Source organism: Babesia bigemina, assembly GCF_000981445.1.
Source record: "Babesia bigemina genome assembly Bbig001, chromosome : IV".
Taxonomy (NCBI): domain Eukaryota; phylum Apicomplexa; class Aconoidasida; order Piroplasmida; family Babesiidae; genus Babesia; species Babesia bigemina.
The window spans coordinates 742,808-758,464 of record NC_027219.1 but is presented as its reverse complement, the minus strand read 5'-3'; the positions used below and the strand labels follow the sequence as shown (position 1 = coordinate 758,464).

General features: G+C 59.4%; 6 protein-coding genes across 6 annotated transcripts; 2 read left to right on the top strand and 4 right to left on the bottom strand.

The window, feature by feature from the left end:
• Position 1: 1 nt before the first annotated feature.
• On the bottom strand, positions 2 to 855 carry BBBOND_0403460 (orotate phosphoribosyltransferase, putative; the record flags this gene model as incomplete). Its single annotated transcript, XM_012914590.1, has 4 exons — positions 2 to 96; positions 132 to 408; positions 491 to 529; positions 631 to 855. The coding sequence occupies 4 exons, from the start codon at positions 853 to 855 to the stop codon at positions 2 to 4; spliced, it is 636 nt and encodes a 211-aa protein (XP_012770044.1).
• A 265-nt stretch (positions 856 to 1,120) lies between these two features.
• Positions 1,121 to 4,453, top strand: BBBOND_0403450 (hypothetical protein, conserved; the record flags this gene model as incomplete). The annotated part of the gene is made up of 1 exon (XM_012914589.1): positions 1,121 to 4,453. The coding sequence occupies one exon, from the start codon at positions 1,121 to 1,123 to the stop codon at positions 4,451 to 4,453; it is 3,333 nt and encodes a 1,110-aa protein (XP_012770043.1).
• Positions 4,454 to 4,560: 107 nt separating this feature from the next.
• BBBOND_0403440 (hypothetical protein, conserved) lies at positions 4,561 to 5,709 on the top strand (the record flags this gene model as incomplete). The annotated part of the gene is made up of 3 exons (XM_012914588.1): positions 4,561 to 4,713; positions 4,749 to 4,854; positions 5,441 to 5,709. The coding sequence occupies 3 exons, from the start codon at positions 4,561 to 4,563 to the stop codon at positions 5,707 to 5,709; spliced, it is 528 nt and encodes a 175-aa protein (XP_012770042.1).
• Positions 5,710 to 5,738: 29 nt separating this feature from the next.
• On the bottom strand, positions 5,739 to 8,231 carry BBBOND_0403430 (proliferating-cell nucleolar protein, putative; the record flags this gene model as incomplete). Its single annotated transcript, XM_012914587.1, has 1 exon — positions 5,739 to 8,231. The coding sequence occupies one exon, from the start codon at positions 8,229 to 8,231 to the stop codon at positions 5,739 to 5,741; it is 2,493 nt and encodes an 830-aa protein (XP_012770041.1).
• A 182-nt stretch (positions 8,232 to 8,413) lies between these two features.
• BBBOND_0403420 (hypothetical protein) lies at positions 8,414 to 8,752 on the bottom strand (the record flags this gene model as incomplete). The annotated part of the gene is made up of 1 exon (XM_012914586.1): positions 8,414 to 8,752. One exon carries the CDS (start codon positions 8,750 to 8,752, stop codon positions 8,414 to 8,416), a length of 339 nt encoding a protein of 112 aa, XP_012770040.1.
• Positions 8,753 to 9,383: 631 nt separating this feature from the next.
• BBBOND_0403410 (ubiquitin transferase, HECT domain containing protein, putative) lies at positions 9,384 to 15,099 on the bottom strand (the record flags this gene model as incomplete). The annotated part of the gene is made up of 2 exons (XM_012914585.1): positions 9,384 to 9,549; positions 9,674 to 15,099. The coding sequence occupies 2 exons, from the start codon at positions 15,097 to 15,099 to the stop codon at positions 9,384 to 9,386; spliced, it is 5,592 nt and encodes a 1,863-aa protein (XP_012770039.1).
• Between the last annotated feature and the right edge of the window lie 558 nt (positions 15,100 to 15,657).

Sequence of the window (15,657 nt, the reverse complement as noted above, 5' to 3'; positions counted from 1 at the left end):
CTTAGTTGCGCTTCTGCGCGTACGATCGCAGTTCGTTGAGCGTGAACGCCTCGCACAGCACGGGTATTCCGCGCGTGGCGAGCGCCTGCGCAACAGCTGAACATCGTGTAATTTGTAGATGCTTTACTCACTTCCATGCGTGGGTTCGCGGTTGAGTATGACCACCACTCCGACCACGTTGACTCCCAGCGGCTGGACGAGGTCGATCCCCTTGAACAGCGCCTTGCCCGTGGTCAGCACGTCGTCGATGACGACGACCCTGGTGCCGGGCGCGAAGGCGCTGGGGGCGCCGACGAACAGCGAGCCCTCTCCGTGGTCCTTCGGCTCCTTGCGGTGGTAGCCGAAGCTGACGCGCTTCCCGGTGCGCTCCCAGTACTTCATGGCGATGGCGGCGGCCATAGAGATGCCCTGCGCGTGTTTATATCAGGTCTCGAGGGTGACAGCTGCCGATGCTCAGGAAGGCCGGGCTGCAGCTCGCAAGCCACTCGACATTGCGCGGGACCGCTGTCGCCGCCACGCTCTCAGGCCGCTCCGACAGCGATAGACAGCTCAGTATACGCGCAGTCCGTGGACACGCGGCTGCGCTGAGATGCTCAGCATGGCTCTTGAACTCAACGGTGTGGTACCTACCTTGTAAGGGAGCCCAATCAGCACGTCGAAGTCGAGCTTCTGGTCGATCAGCAGCTGGACCTGCACCTCAACGAGCGCTGAAAACGACTCCGCGTCGCTCAGCACGCCGGAGTTGAAGAAGACATCCGATTTGAGGCCGCTGTTGAGGGTGAAGTCGCCGTACATTAGTGCGCCCCTGTCGAGACAGAGTCTCATCAAATTGTCCTTGTAACTTTCCATAGCCATCTTGGTTGCCACTTGGGTTGTTTTCGCGCTGGAGCTATTGCCGCTTGTACTGCGTAGTCGCGGCCGGTGATGTGTACGGGCGGGCGGCGCGACATCATCCGCCGACTGTGATGACCCCGCGCCCATATCCGCAACAAAGACATGCAAATCTTGTGTGTACGGAACGTCTACACGGATGTGTTAGCATGTGGGCTTGGTAGAGCGCAGGCAGCTCGGGGAGCGCCGGTCTCATGTCGACGCTCCTCTGATGACGGCCGATCCGACCATGCACGTCAGCGGCGATGACCGCGGCGCCGCGCGTTCGCCGCTGGACAGGCCGCAGACAGGGCACCTACACGGCGCGGTGCGCGATATCGTCCTGGAATTCGTCAGTGCCACTGACCAGTGTACCGTGGAAGCGCTCTGCAAGCATCTGGGAGTAGACAGGCCGGATGGAGTTTTTCGCCCATCGCCTGGAGACCAAGCGTCCGCATCATCAGCAGCTCTGGAGGCTCTCCTGGTCACGCGGGAGCTCGATGCGCTCCCCGACGGGGATCCCTGGCCTGCCTTGAGGCACCGGATCCATGCCCTGACCTCCGCGGCTGCCGCCCTGGACAAGCATCTGGCCGAGGTAACCCAATCGCGCCACAGGGACCTGATGGAGGCCTGCGTACGCGCCACGCAAGCCGAGGCGATGCGGAACATATGCGAGTCCTACGTGCCGCGTCTGCGGGAATCGTTCGACGCCTACTCCCGCTCAAGCCTGCGCAACGCGGCCTCACTGTCACGCACCGCGTCGCATTTGGCGAAGGTCCGACGATGCCATGCGATGCTCCTACAGGTGAGGGGGGTCGGGCTATATCGCGATATCGTGAGTTGCCACGGGGCATGCATCCGGCACCGCATCCTGGCGGCGGCGGTGGCGGTGGACACCATCGACAGACTGCGGACCAGCAACCCCGAAACTGCACGGCTCGTGCTGCTACGGTCGTCTACGGACTATTTTACGAGCCGTCTGCAGAGTTTGGTGAGGAACTGTGCCTGGAAGGTGGAGTCGGGCCTGGATTTCCACTCGAGCTTACGGCTGTTCCACCTGCTAGGGCTCGACACCGAGACGGCGGCCGCCCGCGTATTGGCGGGGCATCGCAGGCAGATTTTCGGCATCGCACTCATCACCATGCAGCGCTATCTCAACTCCGACGCCGCGTCTCCCGAGCCGTGGGCGGGTCGCGGTGCCGAAGCCGGGTTCACGTCGCCTGGGGGCGCAACAGCTCCCAGTTGCTCCGTGTCCCACCTGGCTCACTGCGCACGGAAGCTGGGGCCAAACATGATCCTGCTGATGGTGTGCAAGGTGCTTGGCGAGTTTACCACGTTCTTCGAATCTGCCGCGGCGTCGCTGGATCACCAGTCGGCGCAGGACGGTGCGATCCCGAAGCCATTCAGTGCCATGCTGGAGCCCATATACGGCTACATCTCCGAGCTCGATGAAAATGGCGTCGCCAGCTATCGTGAACGCGTGCTTGCGCACATCCGTCGCGACTTCGCCTCTCTTCCCGCCTACGCCTGCAGCCTGCTGGTCGCCATCATCAACGAATTTAATATCGCAGCTGCGAGGGACCGCAGCGACTATTTGAAAGTGGCGCTACTGCTGCGCTTCTTCGTGACGGCGCATACGGAATGCATTGCGCCGGCCGGCGGTTCGCTGGGTGCGGCCGAGGAGTCTGACAACTCCGAGTCGACGTGTGCAGTGGAGGACGATGTTGCCACCGTTGCGGCCACCTCACCGCCGGAAATGGGCGGCGTACGCGAGGTATTGCGCGTCCACGGGCAGTCCGCTCTGGAGGCGGTGCCGAAGGACGAATTCAGCTGCAGCAGCAGGGACGCGCTGGGGTACCTGGAGGCCTTGGAGGATGCCATCCACGACCGCATCCTGACGCCGTACGTGGAGCACTTCTACAGCGCCACGATGGAAAAGCTCAGGATGTGCGTGTCGGGAGACTCGCTGCAAAGGCTCATGTCGCCAGCTACTGACGCCGGTGAGCGGTACGATGTCTTCGCGCTGCACTACATGCTCACCAAACGTGTGCGGCAGTCCTCGCGGCACACTGCCGGGATACGGCTATGCCCGCTGAACCCTTACAACGGCTGGACGCCCAGCAGCGCCTTCCTGGGTGTGAACATAACGTCTTGGCAGTCGGGGACCGCGCACCCCGCCACCACCGGGTGGTCACATCGCAGGGGCGGGTCGGAAAGCGTCGGCGGCGATGCGGAATCGTCATCTACATCGGCAAACACGCGTCACAACACTTCCGAGCGTTATGAGGATTCCAAGGGCCGCGTATCCAATCGTCACCCGCAGCCACCAGCAGGTCTGCACGGTAAGTTCGACACCAGCAATGTCGGCGGAGGGAATTTCGAACGTCGCAATCGCGCGTCGGCTGGGAGCGTAGGCGCATCAGATACACGTACACGCGAGAATATTAAGAGGCTGGAATGCGCCTACGTTCCAACGGAAAGCGCTGCTCAATGCCCCCCGTCCACAACGGCAAGCCATGCGTTGCGCCACTCGACCCAGCATCCGGACCATGCTCACGGCGCCTCATCGGCGGATGCAAAGAAACCGTTGCGTTCACCAGCATCGCACGAGTCTGTTTCTTCGATGGATAATCCCCAGTCAGATCGGGATCAGGGCCACGTTCGGAGTGAGGACGAGCTGGCAGCCGTTTACCGAGACTTCGGCTGCGTGTTCACGGCGTCGTCATTTACTCTGTGGTCGCAACTGCCGGAGCTGCATCGGGTCCTCGCTCTGCAACCGTTGCGCGCGCACGCACACCTGCAGCGGCTGCTGTCGGCATTCGACTGGCTGCTGCTGCAGAGCATCCGCAGCTGCGGCGTCCCCCAGGACCAGCGCAGCATGCCGAAGCTAGGCGCCTTCGTATTGCACCACCAGCACATCGAGACCGTCGATGGCTCGCCAAGCGACGGCGCGAGCTCTATTTCCATCTTGGCGCGCCGTGTGAACGCCGTGGAATCGGTGGCCACCCTGCTGGAGCTGCTGCACAGAAAGGTCGACGTGACCCTCGTGCGCTGCGCCGAGGTAGCCGATGCGCACTACACGAGCCGCTTTGGCGTGGTCGCGGAGCTTCGCGCGTACGTCTACCCGCTGTGCATGCTCTCGCTGCTCAACAAGAAGATTCCCACCGAGGGCATCCTGCAGGCGCTGCACAGCAGGCACGTTGGCTACACGCGGCAGAGCAGTGAGATTTCGGAGCTCTACGCCGCGTTCGTGAACCACATTCGACAGATTTGGGAGTTCGTGGAGGCCGCGGACGGAGGTTCGATTCCGCTACCGGTGAAGGCTCTGCTGTGGCGCTACGCGTGTATCGTGGTGAGGGGCGCTCTGCGGCCGGTTGTTGAGGTCTTAAAGCGTCTTCAAGTGCACTACGAGGTGGCCACGGCCGCCAACGGCGGCTGCAAGTGGGCGCAGGAAATCTGTAACGAGATGTACACCGCGTACCGCGCCGACGCACTTGCAGCGGCCGCCCGTGAGCAGACACAGGTCACACATCTGGCTGCATACGTGCACTTGTTAGCCGATATGCGCGAAAACTGGGAGTAATGTAGATATAACCGCTGCATCGCGAAATTGCAGGCGTTCGCTTCCCCACACACTGACCTCCACCGTAACCAGACAACATTGGCATTTCACGGTCAATATCGTTGAAAATGGTAGAGTGCCAGATGTTGGAGATACAGGATGACGTGAACTCGCTGGTGCGCCAGGCTATATCGGAGTTGCGCAAACCGCAGCCTGCGCGCCCCGAGGCCGAGCCGCTGGACAACCAACTTGTGGAGGATATCTTCGAGCACATCAACGAGGTGAGCGCGCCCCGCACGCCGCTGATCGCACGCAGGCGATTGCTAAAAAGCAGCCGAAGAACATCATCAAGTTCGTCGTAGACTTCCTCTGCGAGCATTACCCGGACCACCTGCACGGCTTCTCGAAGCTCTGGAAATCCGGTAAGCCTCATTTCGCAGCTGCATAGAATGCGTGTGTTAAGGTGTACCGATGCATGTCTAATGTGTGACTTAATACGGCCTCTCTCCGCTCCATGATCTTGGCGCCGCCATGCCTTGCAATGCTGTGTGAGAATCTTGCTGAAGTGCATGTGGGTTTCGTAGACCGTTACGCACGTCTATTACCTATGTTCTAATGTGTGTATGCGCTTGAAATGTGAGATTGTCTCCCGTGCTCCATGTGCAGCGGAGGTGTTTCACGGCGCTCTGTGTAACACTCGGATGTCTCCTGCGTCGCTGTGTATACATGTATGTTCACGTGCTTATGGTTGGCACGCGACTGTTGTCGTGGTGAATTCCCGGTTGCATTTGCTGAGCGGTGTAACCGTCGATGTGATCTGCCAGTGAGTGTCTATTGATCTGCCAGTGAGTGTCTATTGATCTGCCAGTGAGTGTCTATCGCTCTACCCGTGAGTGTCTATTGATCTGCCAGTGAGTGTCTATTTTAGTCTGTCTTGTAATTGTGCCTGTACCACCAACACCGCTGCACTGCTGCCGCCGATTGTCGCAACGCTACACATGCATCCAGACCCCGAGCTCGAGGCCAACCGCTTGAAGGTGCTGCAGTTCTTCAACTACTTCCACCTGCCCGTCCAGGTGGCCTGCCACTTCACCAACGCCGGATTCGACACGCTCGACACCATCCTCACCCTCAACAGGGACTCGCTCGGCGAGATCGAGGCTTACTCCGAGGCGCAGTGGCTGCCCGGTCACAAGGTGCGGCTGTACTCCATTTTCGAGGACATCAAGAAGCACGTGGAGGAGTTCAACCGCGAGTCGCAGTATATGAACATGTAGACGCGTAAAGCCGCCAGTGACATTGTAGATTAATTGTTCTCGTTCGTTTCGCTGGCCACCGACTGCAGCAGCTTAAGCACCTGCGGCGAGGCGTACGCCAGCAGCGTGCCCATGTCGGAGATGATGCACGACAGCGGTATGACGTCCATGATGTCCGAAACCGACGCCGCCGTCTGGCGGTCGTCCGTGGCTGCCGTCTCGGCATCCGGCGTCTTGTGGCGGTTTACCACGACTCCGTCGGCCAGCGTGACCGACACTCCACTGGCAGGGATGCGGGCCCGGCCCCAGGCGGGCACAATGATCACGACACACCCTCCGCTCTCCAGCTTTCCCGACTGTCGGCACGAGTCGAGGCCCTGTATGTTGCCGAGCTGCTCGTGTTTCAGCAGCTCCTGGACGGGCATGCTCTCCTTGAAATCGGCGCAGAAGGCGGCGTTCGCGAAGGCCACGCGGCGGCTAATAAACTCCAGCACGGCCAAACAGCCCTCCTGCGATATCCGCATCTCACACGGCGAGTCCAACGTCGCCTTCGAGGTCATCTTCGCGAGGACCCGGGTGCCCAGCTGGGCGTAGCGGCACGGCTCCCAGCACTTGTTATCCGTGTTCGTTGCCGCTTGGGCAGCGTCTTCCGCATTGTCAACGGATTCGGACCCCGCTTCACTCTTGGTTTCTTCGTGTTCGTCCTTTACGGCATCTAATGCCTCAGGTTGGCCCGCGTTGGCCTCTTGGACGTCTTGCAGCTCACCGCTGGCGACCGGCGATTCCGCGCGGGTGCTGCTGGCGCCTTCACGCTGTTGCGCCTTCTGGCTTTTACGTTTCTGGAACAGCGCAGCTGAATCCACGGCGCCCACGAGGAAGCAATTTTTCTGGCAGTAGCGCTTGGTGACCAGCACGCGCCCGAACGCCGTGCGCTTATCCCCGTCGATACCATAGAAGCGGCAGATGGTGTCGAACATGTCTGGAAAGACGTCGCAGTGGCGCACGTAGTCGTGGAGCAGTTTGGCGCCGCGCTTGAGCGCGACCGAGGGCCGCGGTTGCGGCATCACTACGTTGATGGGCCTGATCTCCTGCGGACGTTCTCCGTGGTTGGCTGGCATTGCGCTGTGCGCCTTACGCACCTTGAAGAGGAAGAAGCCGCCGGTGTCGTTTTGGTGTGGCAGAACGCGCATCACACACCTAGCCTGCTCCTCCCCCCACTCGGGTGACCTGAACATGCTGGCGTACACCCGGGGCCTCAGTGGCGCTGGGACCTCGTCGTACGACTTGAAATAGCCGCCGTCGGGGTTGGGCACCAGCCACTCGGTGAGTCCTGGCGACACTTTGAAGTTAGGAAGCGGCTGCAGAGGCTGCAACTCGACGCCGTGCTCACGGCGTCCCTCCGACGCCACGTAGCTGGCAATGGCCTCGTTCTCCAGCGGGTTGAGCGAGCACGTCGAGTAGACCATGACGCCGCCGGGCTTGAGCAGCTGCAACGCCCGTTTCACGATCGACAGCTGCAGCCGGTGCATATGCAGCCCCGAGGTCGCCTTCCAGGTGCTCCACAGCTCGGGTGCCTTGCGGGTGGTGCCATCGCAGCTGCACGGCACGTCCGCGAGCACGCGGTCGAACAGCAGCTTCTCGCCGCTAGCGCCGTGGAGGTAGGGGAAGCGCGAGGCTGCGAAGGTATGTATGGTCTGTTGTGTCCACCCACCATCGAAGTTGGTCACCGCCGCCGAGGGGCAGCTCACGGTTTTCATGTGGTGACTCAGCGTGGACACCCGGTGCTGGCACACATCGTTGCCGATGATCACGCCGCGATTGGAGCACGGGGGCTGCCTGTCGCGGTACTGCAGCGCAGTGTTGACGGTGTCCAGAATCTGCAGGAACTTCATCCCCGGCGCAGCACAGAGGTCGACGATGTTCTCGTGCGGCTGCGGGTCCAGGTAGATCACGGGCAGCATGCTGACGAGCTCCTGGCGCATCACCGCGCCGCGGTTGTCCTCGTCGATCAGGCACCGGCGGAACTCTGTGACCTTGTCGTTCTTGCGCAGCGACGACTTGTCCGGCTTGAGCTGGTAGCAGAGCGACGTGCCCGGGTCGAGATCCGGCACCTCCGGGGTGTACGACAGCCCGACTGTCAGGCAGAGGTCGTCATGTGTGCGGCTCAGCGCCGCCAGCCTGCGGATCGTGTGCCGCCAGAGGTGGGCGGAGGTGTTAATCCTGAACGAGATCGGTATCGACCTTCTGCAGGCGGCCATGAACGCCTCCCACTCCTCAGGCGGGCAGATGCGCTGGTCTTGGTAGTAGCGTTCGAACTCCGGGTTGTTGGCTATCTCGTCGGAGTAGGACACGCGCTCCCTGGGCTGGTCGCCGGCAGCGCCCTGCTTGTCGGCCTTTTTGCGCCTAGACACCCCCTGCATCTCGCGACAACGCGATCGCCAGCCCAGCCGGCCGCCCGGGGCCTTCGCAGTGTCGCCCTGCGCCATGTCTAGTGACGCGCCCGCACCTGAGTCGGCGCTCTGCACAACGATCTCCTGCGTCATTTGCGACAAATCTGCGTGGTATATTTGGTCGGAATTTAACGTCGTGAGCGGTGGCGTCGCGCTGTGGCGGTTGCGACGGAGCCCAACTAGGCGACTTGCCCCGCCTTCCGCTGCGTCACAGGAAAAGGTTCGGCGATTTTTTCCAAATTTGTCCTGTCCCTAACTCCCACACCCTTAGGCATCTAGCTGCCCACTGTTCCCCGCAGATACTGCCTTATACGGCATACACACCAGAGCTGTCTGCCGACCACTATGGCGTCACTTACGCGCGGCAGGGACGTCATGTCTGGGCTTGACGACGAGTGTGACATGGAACAGATGGTCAAGCGGCGCCCGGGGTTCTCATGGGCCATGCCGTGCGATCCCGCGATGGTCGCCGACAACGCGGCGGCGGCCGAGGCGGCACTAGCCTCGCCTAAGATGTGGGCGGGCGCTTCTTCGCCCATTCCCATGGTGCCGCCCGTCCCGATCGCTCCGCCGATGGGCATGATGGCGGGGTTCTCCCCGCTGATGATGCCCATGCCGCAGAACGGTAGGTTGGCCGCCCGGGTCGCACACGCCTAGCAGGGGAGGACGCGCGGAAGCTGGACGTCTTCCGCTCGGCGATGGGCCAGGCTATGCTCGGGGTAGCGCAGCTACCCCCGTCTGCCTCGATGCAGACGGACGCCGAGACGCAAGCCGACGACATGGAGAGCGCGACGACTTCGCCCCTGCGGGGTTCGTTTTTCTGTTCACGCTGGACGCACACCCTGTAGGGTGGGGGAGTTACCCAGCCGACGACGAGACACTTAGGGAGCACATAATCTTGGAAACGGAGCTCTACGACGAGCTCCGCAACGCCGTAACCGACCAAGACCACTTCAACACGGTGGTCGCACTGCTGGACCGCTATTTCAAAGGCGCGCTCAGCGCCTCCGGAAGTGAGTATTCCCTAGCATTAGATTATTATGTACAGGGCCAAAGGTGGCAAGACTGGTACAGGCCGTCATGGACGACCGGGGGGCGACGGTGGACGAGAGCAGGAGACTGAAACATTTGCTAGAGGGGATCCGGAACCCGCAAGCGCGGGCGCAAAGCACTTCTAAGGCGGATGCCGCGTACCTGAAACAGCTGTCTGAGGCTTATAAGACCTTCGTGTCACAGCACGGCAGTTCAGGAGAGGTAGAATGAACCCTGCCCCTCCGCAATGGCCTGGAGCAGCTTCGTTTTCACGAGGTCGAGGTCTTCGTACTCGGGAAGCTTGAGATAGTTGGAGCATGTCATGACGCTAGGAAGATCGTTGGAGCTGTCGCATTTCTTCACCACTCGCATGAGGGGCCTGCACAATCGTTACCACCAAAATATCGCAATCGCAGCAAATCACACACACCGGTCATTTCGGGAATAATGTACAACATAGACACGCCACAACTAAGCAGTCACTCACGCAGTTGCAAACTTACCGTAGTCCCGCGAATCCTTCCTTGGGTAGCGTGGGCGCTCCCGTGCAGAAGCGCAGGAACTTGCGGCGCTCGTCCTCCGAGAGTTCCGTGAGCACGTTGATCAGCGTCTGGTATGGCGCTGACGTAGACTCGTACCCGTGGTCGGGTACAATGTTCGTCAGCAGATGATCACGCGTCCAGAAGGCGTCATTATCGCCGGTGCTGAAGATTTCATCGGCGAGCTCGAGAGGGGTGAACAGCGCCAGCGAGTCCACCGGTACCATCATGGCGAAACCCATGCGGAACGACCACACGGCCAGCCGGATGCCGTCGTACAGGCGCACCCGAATGACACCACGGACGTAATCTATCACATTCTCGGTGGTAACAAGCACATTTTCACCGCCTTCAACCAGGGGAATACCTTGGTACATGAAATACAACCCAGCGTCAGCCACATTTTCGTACGTGAGCAGGTTGGTCAACGAACAAGCCAACATCGGGTCAACGGCGCTCAACGCGTACATAGAGCAGTTCTTGGGAGAGTAGGGGTTCTGGCAGAGCTTCCAGAACAAGGGGTGCAAGTTAAACTCCAAAAGTTTGTTGTCCAGCATGGCGGAGGCACACATCTGGCCAAGCAGCTTGAACAACCGGAAGACCCTGGTGGTTACGTTGTCATCCATCATCTCTTCTATGATCGGACCGTAGCCGTCCGCCGCACGGCCATTCATCGTGCACTTACTGGCCCGCTTGAACACTGATAGGTCAAAGTCGTCGACCCAATCGCTGGGGGGATGGTAAACTTTGGGGTAGACGTATCCGTTGATCACCTCCACGGGCGAACAGCCGTTGGACTCGGCCCCCAAAATGGATTCGATGACCATGGTGTAGAATTCCTGAGCTGGACCCGAGCCCGTACCGGTCTCACCGTCGAACTCGATCTCAAGGCGCGGCACTGCGTCGAGGTCAGCCACCGAGCGCGCCACCTGATCCATGATTATCATGGCATCCCGCACGACATGGAGCCTGGAGCACGAGGCCTTCAGCTTTGGCAGCCGCAATGTGGTTTCGATGTCAACGAGCGCCGATGGTTTAACGGTTTTATGCGTGAACAACCGCTGACGGAGGATCTCATCGAGACTGTCCGCGGTGTGCGCCTCGCTATACTTGGAGAACACAGTGCCCGTGTCGAAAAGCGCGCACAAGCGGGTCTGGAACTGTGACATCAACCTGTGGGGGCCAGTAGCCAACACGTCGAATATCATGCGGCGTGTTTCAAACGAGAACATGTACGGGCAGATGAGCATCAGTTGGACGAACCAGGACGGGGTGTGGTAGCACAACGCCTCCCCAACGTTGCTCAGCAGGTTCAGCATCCCGAAAGTCATCCTCTTGGAGAATGGCACACGTATCGGGTCCTCGTCAAGGAACAGGCTCAATTCCGTCATTAACGTGTAGATCACCACCATCATCTGCAGTTGGTTGCGGGAGTCCTCACTAAGCTCGGATTCCTCTCCAGCCGTCAACCTCGTGGCAATCAGCACGTCATCGCTCGTCCTCCCGCTAAGGATCTCGTCCATGCGCTCCAAAGCTTGAGCGACGCAATCGACGTAGTAGTCCATCTCGGGTGTGTTAATGTCGGCATGCTTGACTGGTTTGCTCTTCTTGTCAACTGACGATATTGTCATTCCGTTAAATGATTCGGTAGCATCAGCGTCCAACGAAAACCTGGACGATGCATCGGCCGGCGGCCGAATCTTCATCACCTCATTCAGAATCGCACGCATTTCGACTGCATCTTCTCTGCCATCGACGTAGACCAAGCGCTCCTTGAGCACCCTGATCATCTCAGGCAAGGCCGCCTTTCCCACGCCGTTGACGTAGCTGGATAAGCCCAAAAATAGCCCGAACGGGCTATGGCGGTCTTCGCAGAGTTGCGCCACCAGGGGGCTGTGGCGCCCGGAAAGCAGCAGGCTCCAGGTGGGACCACATACTCGCCTCGTGGCGGTGTAAGACAGTTCGTTAATTTCCTCCCAGATGGCGCCTTTCTCGCCGCCGTTCAGCATGATAAGCGCCTGGTAGAGGCACATGCTGGGTGCCAGAGGGCGATCCTTGTAGTACAGCTGGACACCCAGGTAGTATCCCCCAAACCTGCCATCATCCGTGTACAGCCTGGCCCTTTTATTGGGGCTCAGCACAAGATCCTTGGGGGGCTCCTTAATATGGGTGTTCAGGTAGGTCAGCACGTAGGTCTCAATCTTGGACACCGACACCAGCGACGGCGTGCGTATTGACAAGGGCGCTATACCGACTAACAGCTCGTCGGTGTCGATGCAGCTGATCTGGAGCTTCACTTCGCGGGTAACGCAGTTGAGCGGATACGGCAACGCATCGCTTCGGGTGTACGAGGTGATGAAGCTGAGTGCGTGTCGCAACCGGTTGCGGAACTGCGCCTGCTCTTCGAGTATCTTTCTATGCTGATCCCCATTCCTTCTCGTGCGATCGTCCGAGTTCTTCCTTGGCCTACTCTCAGACCGACGGGAACGTGTCCTGGAGGCCGTAGTGGTGTTGGCCCTTGTTCTGGCGTTAAGCAACGGGTTGTCCTGGTAATGCTGAGCCAGCATCTCAACCGAGTCGAGCACGTCCTCCATACCCAATCCATCTTCACGCATCTGCGCAATCACCCCATTAAGTTCTGCATGAATACTACTTTCGCGGGACTGCTCGGGCGCCGCTGCGGACGGTGTTTCGGCAGATGAGATCTGAGGGGCATCTGTAGGAGCGTCTGTAGGAGCATCTGTTGGAGCCGGGTTTTCCACGACCGAGGGAGCATCTTGCACAGGCACCATGTGTCCGTCTTCTGCAACGCCAAGCGTCGGTTCGTTGGCCACGGGTTGCGATGGCGCGGCCGGATGCTGCTGCTGCGGCTGATCATCATCGTACAACGGTGTGACTTGGACATGTTCCACAACTTCTATGGAATCATACGTCCCAGGCGTACCAAGCATAGTCCTACGTATCTCGATTGGTGAGGGAGAGGTCCGTATATCCTCAGGCCTTACCCGGCATTCGGGGAGGTCGCTCACCAAGGCCATCTCCGAACCCGGAGTGGTTGAGATCAACAGCTGTCTACCTGAAGACCTTGACCTGGAACTCGAAGAACTTGAGGCGCCCACACCGCTGTTATTGGCTCTTCCACTTGAAGTGGAGCCGCCAGTGTTAGCCCCTTCGCCCGCTGGATGGCGGTTTAAGCTCACGGAGCCGCCAGTCAAACTGCAGGTATCGAGCATCGCCAAAGCCTCGCTGGAGGCGGTTAAACTGGAGGTTTCACTCGACTCGGGTTGCATGGCCTCCTCATACCAACCAATCTGCATAGGAGAGCCATCCGTGGTCTCATCGTCACTGTCAAAGTCTTTGACGATACGCGGCTTGAACTCTGGCTGCGCTTCCAAAACGCTGCCAAAGGCTCTCCAAAGTGCCTTAATGCCAGCCTCATTTACCGACGGGGCGAAGTATTGGCCTGCATCCTTGATGACTGAGCCCAGCAGCTCGGGCAGCGCTTTGGGCGACACCAACTTTGCGTAATTCATTTCCATCAAACCGTACTGCAAGAGCTCGTGGTGCGTCAGCGCAACGCTGTTGTCCTTGATCGCTGCTATCATTTCGAACTCTGACTTGGTCACTATGTGCGTCGGGGGAGGCGGTAACGAGTCCATAATATACCTCACCTCGTGCTGCACCGCTGGCCTTTTAAGCACCCTCAGCAACGCCGACAGGCCGTATCGTCCGAGGGTGTCGGCTATGTTTCTGGGCTCCATAAGGCGCATCAGGCACGTAATGATGTGCACAGCCACCTCGCTGTGCTCCTCCTGGCTCTGGAACCTCAGCGTGTAGCACACCGCGTCGAGCACCTTAAACAGCGGCAGGTCGTCGATGACGTGGCCGACGCAAATGGGCACCTCGCACGCCATCTCCAACAGACGCAGGATCATCAGCAGCAGCCGGTTGCGCAGCTGCTGCGACGCCGTATTGTCGAAGATGTCGACCAGGGTTCGGATCGAGTAAGTCTCGGCAACCGCCTGCAGGTGCGTCGTAAAGTCGCTGTAGTAGTCCGCGCGGTGGTAGAGCTGGTTGCAGTCAATGACGAGCGGGTCTATGCTGTGGTAGCTGCCCAGCATCGCCAGGCCGAGATCCACCAAGCGCAGCACCACGCTATCGCAGCTGTTGCCGAGCCAGCGGCTCATAATCGGCAGCACGTCTATCGTGGCTATCTGGGACATCAACTCGTTGGACTCGTTGGTCACGACCGCGAGACAGTAGATGCACTCTTCCACGTTCTCGCGGTTCAACTTACCGGAGCTCTTGAACACTACAGTACACATGTCCCGCACGGCGTCACACGAAACCACTGAACGCACCATGCTGCCCATCACCTCCGACAAGTGCGACGTGTTCTTGTACGAAGCCCGAAGCATCGTGTTGATGATGCTCTTCCACATGCAGCACGCCAGTTGCACGATCTTCTTGTTGCCGTTCCGTAGGGCCTGCGTCGCGTAGGGCACGAGGGGGATCAAGAAGTTGCGCACGCTGTCGCCTCGCTCGATGCGCTTCACCGCCAGCACGATCGCCGTGAGCGTGCCGACTTGCACGTCCAGCGGGAAGAAGTCGATGAACCGCATCATCGTGATGAGGGCTCCGCTTTTCACCACGGTCACAGGAATCTCCTTCACCAGCTTCTCGTAAATCAGCAGGATGCGCTCAGCCAAGTCGATGTACTCTATGTCCTCCAGCTGGCGTTGCAGGGCATCCAGCTGGGCGCTGTTCGACATGAAGAAGCTCGCAGCGTGAGGCAGGATGTCCAGAATGATGTTCACACACGAGGCGGCAGTGATGGATTTGTTGACGGCCATGTCCTCAGAGATCAGATCCACATCCCGATCGCGAATCGTTGGTCTATTCTTCAGCTCGTGCGGGAGGAGGTTGATGTGCGGAGGTAGGTCGGGGTGGGTGAAGGCGCCCGTATCAGACTCTTCTTCGTCATCTGAGGACTCCAACATCGCGGCCTGCTCCGCCTCCTGCCGCTGAGCACGATTCCTCTGCGACTCGATCATCTTGCAGAAGGGCAAATCGGGATCAAGGCAGGTTAGATCCTCGGCCCTATTCGCATTCTTCCGTTTCTTCATCGAAGCGTACTTCACCCGAGGGTGCTGAATCATGTGCATCAGCACCTTCAGGTAGCTCCACGCAGGAAACCCAAGCAACGTATCCTCAGTGGCGTAGCTCAGGTAAGTCGAGAGCTCGCTCAGAATCAACAGCTGTTCCGCGTGGCCACCGGCCTCCAGTGTGTTCAGCATGGTGATCCATTTTGCTTTACTAAGGACACGGCCGAGCTCCGTCCCGTCATGGAACGGGGCCATACCCACGGGGGGCGAGATATAGTCTGCCATGAGTCCCTGGTGTCCGAATTCACAGGAATCCAATGCGTGGATAGGTAAGCCACCGACGGCCACAGGCAACGGTGTGTACTGTCCTCGTGGTACCCACGACACCAACGAGGGGGGTTTTGGTGTTATTATACTGCTAGGCTTCTAACTGACGCAACGATCACATCAAGTGAAAAGTGAATGTGCTGCATACACCCCCGACCCCGTCGTACGTTTGGGGGGGCTGATTTTTTTGCGTAGGATACCCGTTTTCGGCTGCTGCCTGACCCAGGCGCGGCTTCATATCGGCGAGTAACCCCGTATTCTGGGCAGTAATTTATAGATCCGGCGGCCGGGCGCTAATTTTTCGGTATACCCACCCGAGTGTGTACGGCGACATCTGCTCACCCAAACCTTATCTAATGCAACACAACCGACTGAACGTGTCACTAATAAGGCGTTAAAGCCCATAGACAAGTCTTCCACGGGTTGGAGGCTCGCGGACAAAAGAATTCCACCAATGGTGTGGTACGGACGCGGCAATGTGTAGTGGAGAAAGTGACGATTTCTAAAGGCACAGCA